This window comes from Hyperoodon ampullatus (genome assembly GCF_949752795.1).
Source record: "Hyperoodon ampullatus genome assembly, chromosome: 9".
Classification (NCBI taxonomy): Eukaryota; Metazoa; Chordata; class Mammalia; order Artiodactyla; family Ziphiidae; genus Hyperoodon; species Hyperoodon ampullatus.
The window spans coordinates 87,802,355-87,814,997 of record NC_136922.1 but is presented as its reverse complement, the minus strand read 5'-3'; the positions used below and the strand labels follow the sequence as shown (position 1 = coordinate 87,814,997).

Here is a 12,643-nt window from a genome sequence, read left to right as displayed (position 1 = left end):
AAGTCCATCTAAACAGGAAGCTCTTCATGGGTATGAATATGCTCCAAATGTCTATAATGGTGCATAAAGGGCTTAAAAATTCAAATTAATCTTAGAGATAAAATTTCCAATGACCTGAACAAGGCAGATCCCTATAGCTTTTGGGTAGTATCTTACATCTATAGTTTAGGCTTAAAAGATACATATCAACAGAATTATTTTCAGACTGTTTGTCTAGAAAAGGGCAATGCTTTAAGGAATATAGTAAAGGTAGAGAAAAATGCTTGCAGACAATAAGGAATGGCTGTGTCAATTTTTTTTTTTTTTTACTTTTTCTGGCCTCTACCATGTTGGATAACAGAAGGAAGTCAGGAAAAATAAAATTAGTAAGTCTCACCAGTTAAATACTAGTGGCTTTCCTTCTTCACACTTAGTAATTTCCTAAATTTCTATGATAAACATATTTTTATAATCACAAAAATCAATAAATGTTACTATTTATTTAAAAGTCCCATAAAAGATGTTTAACACTCTCCAACTTTCAGATGAGCTGGTTGCTGGAACACCATGTTTCCAGTCCAGGAGATGTTCTAACAGAGAAGGAGCTATCCATAGCGTTAATAAGCAGACCCAGAAGGACAGACAGATTCTATTGGCTATGGATGGAGCTGTACCTTCCTCCTCAACCTAATTTGCAGTCCAACTTTGGTTTTGAGGATCTATCTCTACCTAAAGGGATCTCAATTTCAGGCCAATAAGTATACACACACACACATACACACAGACCCACCCCATCTTTCCATTGAAAAGGTGAAATCATGTTTGTTGCCAAGAACAACACAAGAAAAGGAGGCCCTAAGCTTTCCTGTACTCTCCTTCTGAGGCTGCACACTCAGCTGTACATAGATTTTGAAGTGGTGACAGGGAAGAAATCTCATTAAAAAGAAAAACCTATCTCCATAAAAGAATCTGCTCATAGAAAAATGTCTCATTATTTTGCAATATCTAAATTGAGCTACACATAAAAGAAAATTAATACTATACTATTTAAGTCATTCAATTCAAAAGACATTTTATGACAAGTCAAAAAAGCAAGCTGGCTTGAAGAATAACACAATCACAGCGTATCTTGGTCAGGCTAAATGTAATGCTTAAGAAAGTGAGTCCACTTTTCTTTCTCTAAATGGGTGGTTTACAATTGAGGGAGAAATCAGTTTACAACTGGTCACCAAAATCATTTTTCTGGGAGAGGAAAAAATATCTCAAAAAGGAGACCATGTGCATGACTTTTAAAAACATATACCTTCCCCATAGAAGACTACTTGCATTTAAACTTTTGGACTTTGATATCCTACTATCAAATTTGGGGTTGGGTAGACAATTACTTTAATATGTCTTATAACTTTGTATTCAGTGCTCTTACAAGTATAGTTAATCTGTACGTGTAAAATTAAGCTAAGCCTTTATAAAGGTGCAAGTACCCTAAGACTTCTAAAGTAGGCAATTTAAAAAATGTAAAGTTAGTATGCTAACACATATATATGGAATCTAAAAAAAAAAAAGTTCTGATGAACCTAAGGACAGGACAGGAATAAGGACGCAGATGTAGAGAATGGACTTGAGGACACAGGGAGGGGGAAGGGTAAGCTGGGACGAAGTTAAGAGTAACACAGACATATATACACTACCAAATGTAAAACAGATAGCTAGTGGGAAGCAGCTGCATAGCACAGGGAGATCAGCTAGCTCGGTGCTTTGTGACCACCTAGAGGGGTGGGATAGGGAGGGTGGGAGGGATGTGCAAGAGGGAGAGGATATGGGGACACATGTATACATATAGCTGATTCACTTTGTTATACAGCAGAAACTAACATAACATTGTAAAGCAATTATACTCCAATAAAGATGTTAAACAAAAATAAAAAAATACATTAAAAAAATGTAAAGTTATACATCTCTGTCCTCAGTTTCCCCCCCTTTATCTTAAGAAGGAAAAAATAGCAAACTACAAGGCAATGTGATCAAACAGTCACTTGCCAAACTCTGATGGCATGGTCCTGATGGTATAAGATCCTCTCCTTTGTTGCAAAATGAATTTATACAGCTCTGCCAGTTGCAATGGAATTGAACTTATTCTAAATACCTTCTCTAATTTAATTAATCACTTCACAGATGTGGAGGAAACCTAAAGAATAAACCAAAATTATTAAATACTTCTACTGCCAAGCCCAGAACTCATGTATTTCCTGGAAAAGTAGAATAAACAGAGACCCTTTGGATTATGTATAATTAATTTATTTTAAAACATGGAAACTAAATTGATGTCAGTTCAATTCTGTATGGGTTAGAAGTTAAACACGAAATGACAATTTTCTTCCTATTTTAAAGGGTTAGAAAATGAACACCAACCAAATGACACTAGCTAAATTGTAACAAAGGCTTTCTTGAGATTTGTTAACAAAGGAGAGAAATTAAGCTCAAAATTGGCTACTTCAGTAACTCCTTAATCATGCACACAGGCCTGTTCAGTATATCACACAGTGTTTTTCCTTCCTGCCAATTAATCTGGCATTCATTAAGCACTGAATGAAACTGAAGGATGATGATCTCCTTGGGCTGGTATTTGCGTGGCAGACAGCTCAGATATCCAAACGAACCGCTGTGAATGCTAGCATCCCAGATGGTACAGAGCTGTGTTGCAGCAAGAGCTTAAACTCCATAAAAAAGCAAGTCCCCTGGGAGCCCAAAAACTGCATGTTAAAATGTTTTATTGCTGGTTTTCCCTCTGAATCCTTATCAAGGAATTGGCTGTACATAAGAAACTGATCACCTAGTTTAAGAGCTAGAGCCCATTACACTGGGTTTTCTGTTTCCAGATCTCTATCAGCTACTTGGGAGACAGTAAGGAAAGCAACTAACCAAGAAATGTTGCTTTCCAAAGACTACTCAGAACTGAGCTTTGATCCCTCTTGATAGTCATCGTCTTCTCAGCACTGCATTAAATTAATTTAGGGTTAGAAATGAAGAGCTTTCTTTCTCATTTACATCTGTGGACCTTCAAATCCATGAGCAAAAAGCTCCTATTCTTCCTTCTTTAACATACCCTCATTCTCCTCTCTAACAGAAAACACATAGTGATATGGTTTCCCTCAAGGGCATCTCTCTCTGCCCCACGAGAAAATCTGGTTTACCATAACCTCTAATGACTCCTTAGGTTAAGTGCTATAAATCTATTGTCAGAGGATTTAGCTAAGAAAAAAAAAATAATGGAAACAATTCACAGTATTTGTGGGATAGGAAGAAATCAAGGTTTAAAAATTATGTATAAATAAAATCTCTTAAGATAGCGTTTTTTTTGAAAGATAAAAAGAGCATCTTGTGAAGAAATCAATAAACTACAATCCTGAGTCCTTCCCATCAAAACAAACAGTGGTGACATCATTCAGCTGATCTAGGTGGCTCCTAACTAATTATTTCAACAAACGTTGAAACTTCCATCTTCAACTGAAACACCTCTAGACTAGAAGTTTTGGGCAGCCAATGTCATTTCAGCATTAATACAAATCACAGGGAGATGTAGGCCATAGTCAAAAATCACAAAAGAATAATGTTATTTGACTAATAAGGAATACAAAAATTTTGAAAGAGCCCAAAGATCTAATCTACAACTACTGTCATATGCAGACCCTCTATGATTACCCCTCTAATAACTATGAACTTTTTCTGAGGGAGCCTGCATATCTTAGATTAAGGACTATCTTAAGAATTTAAAACTTAGTGAAAGTTCAGGCCAGAATTTCTGCAAAAGGACGAAATTACATACGAACATGTATTTTTTAAGAAAAGAAGGGTTACAAAGGGTATATTTTTTACAGCTAGATGACGTTGTTTAAAGTACACATTGTAATGATCCCCTCATAGAAATCACTTCAAACCATAATTCTCAACTGCTTTGCAACATTCAGTCAGCTAGAGAGTTAACACAACATTCACCCAGGAAAAAATTAAATGACCCACAATTTACCCAATGAATTTCATATTGTGTTAAGAATAATTATAGGGTAACTCCTTCCATGACACTGAGTTTAATTCAGAAAATAAAATCAGAAACATACTCCTTTCTAAGTGCTTTTTGATTCATTAAGCATCATTCTCAATCTCTCACCAATGATTAAGTACCTCAAACTAATTTTTGTTTATAGATTTTAAAACTGTTTTATTACATGAAACTCTGTTAATGTATCTCTAAATAGCACTTTTAAGGCAGATGTGAAAAGATTCACTAGAAAGATAAGCTAACAAACCATTTATATTCAAGACATATTTCACCAAAGAATGCAGTTTACAATCTTAAACAAATCACTGAGCTCTAAAGCCAACAAGCTTTTCTGTGATAAATCAGTGTATTAACTTTCTAATGTTTTCTATCAGTTTTTACTTATTAGACATGGATAAGTCAGTTTTAATGAAAACCAGGTCTGAAAAGACAATCTTGCTAAAGGTTAACACTGTCAGCTTTAGCACAGTTAGGCACCCAAATCTGAATTCCTTTGCTTCACAGGAGATTGATATATGTGAATTAATCAAGCTGGCCACATGAGGTCTCTGTCATTCCACAAAATGCAACTGCATTTTCAAAGTATCTTGCAAATCAGATAATTAATTTCTCATGAGGTATAAGCACTGAAAATGTTAGAGATCTAGTTTACTTCTAGTTTAAATTATTTCTAGTTTATTATTCTGGAATAATATATTCCACTGGAAAAAGGAGAAATGGGGATGAAACTGAAGCTAGTGATAACGACACTGAGCAAATTGTACCCCACTAACTAATGCATCTAAAACCAGGTGTTTCAATCTGGGGCTCACTAAGCTAGAATGAAAGAATTTTTAAGTAGTAAAGCATAGATATTTGGCTACTTAAATAATGTGTATAAATACCAAATTAGATTATTTAAATTATAATATAGTGCTGGAATACTTGGAAATACATGTAGCTCCTCACTAAATATATAAACAAGTTTCATATCAGGGTTCTGATGTCGAAAGAGAGCAATGTGTCAATCTTGGTCACGGATATAATGAAGCTTATATTCTCCTGCAATCATTACCAGCAGTGCCTCATTAAAGCCCCAGGGTACAAATTTTGACTTACCTAGTCAATAACTTCCTAAATACAGTCTATGTCACTTAAGCAACCCTAAACAGTTTGCTATGACTCAACCCCATTTAAACATGTTAGTGAAAAAAAAAAATTCTGTAAGTGAAGAAAAGGGAAAAGGTTCCACTTAAAGTGAGGAAAGATAAAATTAGAACAAGCATGTTTAGAAAACAACCAGTAGAGAGTCAGAGAAAAATAAGAACAAACAAAATCACTGAGTTCAAGAACTGAGTTTCCTCCAAATATGGAATCTAAGGAGCGGAAAAAAATGACCAAAAAAGCACTATAAAAATAAACGGTGGAGGGAAACAGAATTTCATTTGGTTACTTTTTTTTTTTTTTTTGCGGTACGCGGGCCTCTCACTGTTGTGGCCTCTCCCGTTGCGGAGCACAGGCTCCGGACACGCAGGCTCAGCGGCCATGGCTCACGGGCCCAGCCGCTCCGCGGCATGTGGGATCCTCCCAGACCGGGGCACGAACCCGCGTCCCCTGCATCGGCAGGCGGATTCTCAACCACTGTGCCACCAGGGAAGCCCTGTTGTGGTTTTTGAAGTGCCAGAATTCACAGTGAGCAGAACTAGAGCTTTTACATTTAGAAACTCTTATCAAGTTCTTTCCTATCAACGTGTTTCCACGAAATGAGTTCAATAGGCTACAATATTAGCGATATTAATATTTTATGTTCTTGACTGTCAAGGAAATCTTTTAATGAAACTGCCTAAGTATGTAGGTAGATTCTATTTGCTCACCTGTAAAGTCAACTGGTTATTCTGCAGCTACACAACTTGGTACTTACTGAATTATGTACTATATCTTTCACAAGGTAAGGAACAAATCTAATTGTTTAATAAATCACTACTGATCGCTTTGGGATGCTTGGAAAGCCAAGCAGCCCAAGATTCAAGCCTAGAACTAGGACAAATATACTTCTGTCCTTCCCCCAAAGACGTGAAACCATGCAATAATGACAGACTGAAGAGGGACCTCAAAGTCTCATTCCTATACATGAGACTTTTCAAAAGTGCAATTCAATTTCTTCTTTCTTTGGTGAGGCCTAATCTTGCTACTTGGGGACACAGTAAATTCTCTAAAGTCATTCACTTGGAAGAGCGACTGGACTGATGGACATTTATTATACTTAGCCTGCTTTAACCATGGTGGGTATCAGTTGCATACAGCACACTTTTTGAGCAAATGTAAGCACTGGCCAGGTTTAGATTTCCTATGCTGCATTCCACAGCACCTCATGGAACAATACATACCACCACTCCTCACAAAAAAAGGAACAGTGGAAAAGCCCATCTGCCTTTCTTTTAGTTTAATAAAAAATATTTGCACCATTATTTTTCTTTTTCTCCATTAAAAAAGCCTGGTCTATGTGTTTAATGAAATGCCTGTCAGCTGTATTCCACTGGACAACTACAAACCATTATTCTTTAAAATATAGTATATAGAAGCAGATGTAGGGAGCTAATGTGTATGAAAATAAACAAAAACGTAGCTCTGGAACCCATCCTCCCAAATGAAAATGCTACAAACAGATAGCACATGGAAGAAATCGAAGCCCTGGTCCTGCACAGCTCTACCAGGGGAAAGAGTCATTTCTTCCAAAATTACTACAGAGATATCAATGAACATGCTAATCACAACTAGAATCCTCCCGCTGGTAATTTTGAGAGTGGCTCTTTAAGGTTCTGAACTGTATTCTCTCCTCAGTTTAAGGTTTCTGTGACTCAAAGCTTTGTAATATCCACTATAAAATATATCATTATAGAAATACTATATACCAATCTCAGATAAGTGTGGGGATCAATCTCAGGTTTCACTTTTTAGTTCTATGACAAGGAGCGTAAATTAGAGCCCCCTTCCTCCTACTGTTTAATGTAATACAAGACTCTAGTCAACAGAGACACATATATCACTTAAACATACATCAATTGCCCTACAGAACTATATACTGTTAAGAATGAAGAGGTAAACAAATGATACGTATCACTTACAAGCAGCTGTGTGACTCAAGGTAAAGTGAAATGGGAAGAAAGAAGAAGAAAGGCCAAACAACCCAACAACAAAATTCCAATTCTTGTAGCACTGCGTCTGTGAACAGTGCTTACTTGCCCCAATTTTATAAAAATGAAATAAAAATCAGAAAAGGGTATACTGCCTGATTATTTTTTCTTTTATACTCATGAATTCTTAAAAGTTAAAGTAATAAAAAATATATATATATATATTTAAATGGGAAGTATACCGATTTCACTTTATTAGCCTTATTTTGGAAGGGGATGAGGGCTATGGGGTTGAGGTCAGGTGTGAAGGAAGAGGGTTAAAATTTGTGACAGCAAAGATCCCTTCAAAATTCTGGTGCAGTCCTCAGTCACTGCAGCCTAATTGTCAGTCAACAGAGTTGAAATCCAGAATACTGAAAGCAGAGACTCCTGTGCTCCATTTCTGTCCAGGTACTCTTCAGTCACAGTGTGATGAGGTCCACCAGGTTGCCTTTAGGAGGAGTCATGCTGTCAGGAAAGAAATTTACTAAGGTGTCAAAGAGCTGAGTTCTTTGAGCATAGGTGTGATCCACATCTGAAAAGCCTGGTGAAGGAGAGATATAAAGAAACTCATCCACTGTGTTTAAAACTCAACATGTAACAGAAAAGCAGCAATGTATAATGGAAAAACCAAAACCAAATCAGGCTTTGAAACCAGACAGACATAGGTCCTGATCCCAGTTCTACTACCTAGCAATGGTATGATCTTAGGTAAGGTAATCAGCCTTTCTGCAACTGTTTCCTCAGCTATAAATCTGTGATAATCCTGTTCATGTCATAGGTTTACAGTGCAGATTAAATGCAATTAGGTGAAAACCACCTAGCAGAATGACTAGTACTTTAGAAACTAATATTGATTTCTCTTCTTTTCCTTATAAGCATTTTCCTCTTCTAGTCCACTGAGGAATTTTCATTCCTCTTTACTGACTTTTTAATGCTTTTGAGCAGTAAACATTTTTTGATAATAAAAATATAATCAAAATGAAAGGGGTCTTTAGAAAGTAGTCTAAAATCATTAAGTCCCGGAGAGCTGCAAGAAGTCTCAGAGAACTGAGTGAAAATACAGACAGCTGAGGTTAAGAAATACATCTATAATAAACAGAACGATACCTGGCACATAGGAAATACCATGTATTTATGGTACTATGCATCAGGTTCTATGCTAGGCACACATCATGTGAAAAATAGAGAGCAATGAACTCCTTTTATCTAGATGAATGTTCTAGTGAAAGACATTCTAAAAAGGCTAAGATCGTTGAACCGTAAGATTTTTCCCCCTTAATATCTAGTAAACACTTAATTTTCAAGTTTACTCCAGCCAAGGGAATATTCAGTGAGATGACTCTTTCCTTTAGTCAGCCAGTAATAATAGTATTGCTCCCCCAGCTGCTTCAAATTTCTTATGCACATATGAAGAATGAAAATGAGAAAATAAACAAAGTAGTCTATTGATTTTCCCCATTCCTGAGATGGCTAACTGAATATGAGAGGCCTACTGAATGCCATCAGAAACAGAAATAGTGCCAGAAAGTTCTTTATGCCATGATAATCAGTGAAGACTATATCAAATTGGACTGATTTTCAGTTAACTTAGAATACATTTTTAGATGCAATCTGCCTTTTAATCTTGTAAAGAACATGAACAGAACAGAAAAAACATTGCCAAGGATACCAGTTTCCTGGAAGGAAAATAAACAATGCCTCAAGAAAGGTATATTCCTCCTTATTTTAAAAAAAAAAAATTATTACTATTCTAAGTGTGAGGGCAAATGTTTACTTCTTTGAGATGAATTTTAGATTTAACAAAGCCTACTACTATATCACACAAATGAATGGAAGGAAATACTCCAAAATGTAAACAAAGGTTACCTCTGAATGGTGAGATTATATTTTTTCTATTTTATGTTTTTCTGAGTTTTCTAAGTTGCTTTATTTTCGACTTATTTTGAAAAATTTCAAACTCACAGGAAAGTTTCAAGAATAGTACAACATTCATTCATATACATATATCCTTACCTAGATTAACCAATTGTTAACATTTTGCCACATATTTTTTCATTCTCTCTTGTTCTCTAAGTGTGTTTGTATACCCCACTCATACTTTTTTGTGGAACTACTTGGGAGTAAATTGTAGACATCTTCACCCCTAAATACTTGAGTTCATTTCACCTAAGAACAAGAACATTCACTTAAATAACTACTATATGGGCTTCCCTGGTGGTGCAGTGGTTGAGAGTCCACCTGCCGATGCAGGGGACGCGGGTTTGTGCCCCGGTCCGGGAAGATCCCACATGCCGCGGAGCGGCTGGGCCGGTGAACCATTGGCTGCTGAGCCTGCGTGTCCGGAGCCTGTGCTCCGCAACGGGAGAGGCCACAACAGTGAGAGGCCCGCGTAACGCAAAAAAAAAAAAAAAAAAAAGTTAAATAACGACTATATATTAAATTTAGGAAATTTAACATTTATGTCTCGAAAATCTTTTTTATAGTCATTTTCCCCACTAATCTAAAATTCAAGATCAAACACTATATTTAGTTATCCAATCTCTTTAGCCTGGAATAGTTCCTCAACCTTTGTTTTTCTTTTGTTTGTGACACTGTTATTAAAAAAACAAAGAGCAGTAATGTAGTAGAATGTATTAAATTTGGGGTGTCTGACTGCTTCCTTATGATCAGATTCAGTTTATGAATTCAGTTTATGAACTTGAAATTTACACTCTCATTAGATGAATGGTTAAATTATGGTAGATCCCTATTATGGGATATTGTGTATCACTTACAAATACAATAAATCTAGTATAGTTTCATGTAAGCACCTCCAAGCCACATCATTAAATTTTAAAAAGTTATGTGGAGAATACATGTTTTTATATTATGTAATAAATAAAACCAGAAAACATAAAACCATACATCTATGTATGTGTATGTGTGTGTGTGTGTACACATATATACAGTTGATCCTCATTATTCACAGATTCCATATTTGTACATTTGCTTACTAGCTAAAATTTGTAACCCCCAAATCAGTATTAGTGCCACTTTTGTGGTCACTTACAGACATACACAGAGTGGCAAAAATTTGAGTCACCACATGTAAATATATGTTCTCAACTGAGGTCAACTAGGTAATGCTCTGCCTTCTTGTTTCAGTTCTCATACTATAAACAAGTGTCCTTTTCACAGTCTACTTGGTGTCATGTTCTTCACATTCTGTGTTTTTTGTTGGTGACTTCACTGCTGAAAATGGCCCCCAAGTGTGGTGTTGAAGTGCTGGCTAGTGTTCCTAAGTGCAAGAAGGTTGCAATGTGCCTTATGAAGAAAATACATGTTAGATAAGCTTCATTCAGGAATGAGTTATAGTGCTGTTGGTGTACGTTCAATGTTAATGAATCAACAGTATAAATACACAAGGTGTGTTCCTGTTGAAAGAAAGCAACATTATGTTATTAATCAATTGACAAAAAGTCTGTGACAAGAGGCTTACAGGAACCCTATCTCTGTATTTTCCATAGGAGCAAAGGGTCAGTATTCACCAATTCAGTGTTATAGGTGACTTCATAGACTATTACTGTGAATAATGGGAATCAACTCTACCTGTATGTCGGTGTATAAAGATCTGCCAAATACAAGTGGTTACACTTGAGGGAAGCAGGCAGGGACTGAGGGAAGTTGTTCAAAGAGAATCTTAATATTAAAAAATATATATATTAAAAATGGGTGGGGCACCAGGAAACTCATCAATAGCAACATGACTACTTAAATGGTAGAGACAGGACAAAAAAGGTTGTACTGATTTTAAATCTCATGCTCCTAACTACTGTTTCTCTCACTTCATTTTCACCATACAGTGGAATGAGGAACTTATCGCTCAGAGTAGTGGAAACTGGTAAAGCTCAATGAGAGGTAGTACAGTTAGTGATTTAGTTCTGAAGCCAAACTACTAAGGTGTGAATCCTGGTTTTGCTACTCACTAGCACTATTCCTGGGTAACTTACTTTAGCCTCTCTGTGTTCCAGTTTCTTCACATATAATAAAAGGGGATCATACTAGTGCCACTTCATAGGGTTATTATGAAGATTAAGTGAGTTATGACATGTAAAGTGTTTAGAATAGTACCTGGTCTCACAGTAAGTGCTCAATAAATAATAGCTATCACTTTATCATTACTATTGTGACTGAAGACAATGACTGGTCTAAAAGAAAGTGACCTATTAGGAATATACTTTTAAAAAATTTTTTTCAAAAATTAATTTTATTTATTCATTTTTTTTGGCTGCATTGGGTCTTTATTGCTGCGCACAGGCTTTCTCTAGTTTTGGCAAGTGAGGTCTAATCTTTGTTGCGGTGCACGGGCTTCTCACTGCGGTGACTTCCCTTGTTGCAGAGCACGGGCTCTAGATGCGCGGGCTTCAGCAGTTGTGGCACGTGGGCTCAGCAGTTGTGGCTTGCAGGCTCTAGAGCGCAGGCTCAGTAGTTGTGGTGCACGGGCTTAGTTGCTCTGCGGCATGTGGGATCTTCCCGGCCCAGGGCTTGAACTCGTGTCCCCTGCATTCGCAGGTGGATTCTTAACCACTGCGCCACCAGGGAAGCCCCAGGAATATACTTTAAAGTTAACATCCTATACAGACTAGGTAGCTTTTCCTATTTATGGTAATAAGGAAGAAATAGCAAGAATTCTCATTTTTCTCCTACATAGAAGTTTCTTTGTGTTTACATTTCTTATTTCTAAAATAAACTCATTATTATATAAAAATCACCTGTAAACATGTGGGCTAAAGACAGGAGGTTGAAGAAAGTCTCTTGCTGAAATCTAAGTTTGGTGGATTTAGTACAAGTATAAAGGCTAAAAGGGCACAGTAAATGCTGTGAAATCCCTAAGGTTCCTCATTCACGAATGTCAACACACTGCCAAAGAGCATTGTACTTCAGACATAAAATATTTTAAATAGTTGTCTGAATTCATACTTGCACATTGCATACGGACTATAAAACTTCTAAAGAAAGGTGTGAAGACCAAGAAAGGCAATATGCTTCTACAGACCAGATTTTCCCTGTCACATACCTTGCTGAAAATATGCTCTTAAAATTAGCAGAAAGCCCAAGTTCAAGCTTCAAAGTGCCCACAGACACAGACACAGTAGCTCTAAGCTAAAGATCCCCAAAGGTTATTTTTCTCCGAAGTCAGTCATTTTTCAAAACTAAGATAATGCCAGCTGTTTGCAAATCATTTTCCATCTTTCTAAATCTTTAAATTACATATAACATTAGTAAATACTTTAATTCTAAGAGGTTAGGATAAACTGGATGAATTCTGAAGGAAGTCAGACAGTTTGGTTGAGCCAATTTTCGCAGGACATAATTTAGAAAACAAAATATTCAGTCATCTATACATGAAAAGTGTATACATCTATACATAAAATAACGTATTAGATTTCAATTCTAAGTGGCATAAAGGTAA

General features: G+C 36.3%; 1 protein-coding gene across 1 annotated transcript in view; it reads right to left on the bottom strand.

The window, feature by feature from the left end:
- Positions 1–7,386: 7,386 nt before the first annotated feature.
- The window catches only part of MKLN1 (muskelin 1), a gene marked incomplete at its 5' end in the record, with an annotated part of 178,683 nt that continues 173,426 nt past the window's right edge, over positions 7,387–12,643 (bottom strand). Inside the window, one exon of the mRNA XM_079711119.1 lies at positions 7,387–7,732. Within this exon, the coding sequence (XP_079567245.1) occupies positions 7,611–7,732 (122 nt within the window). The 3' untranslated portion in view covers positions 7,387–7,610. The remainder of the gene's footprint in view (positions 7,733–12,643) is intronic.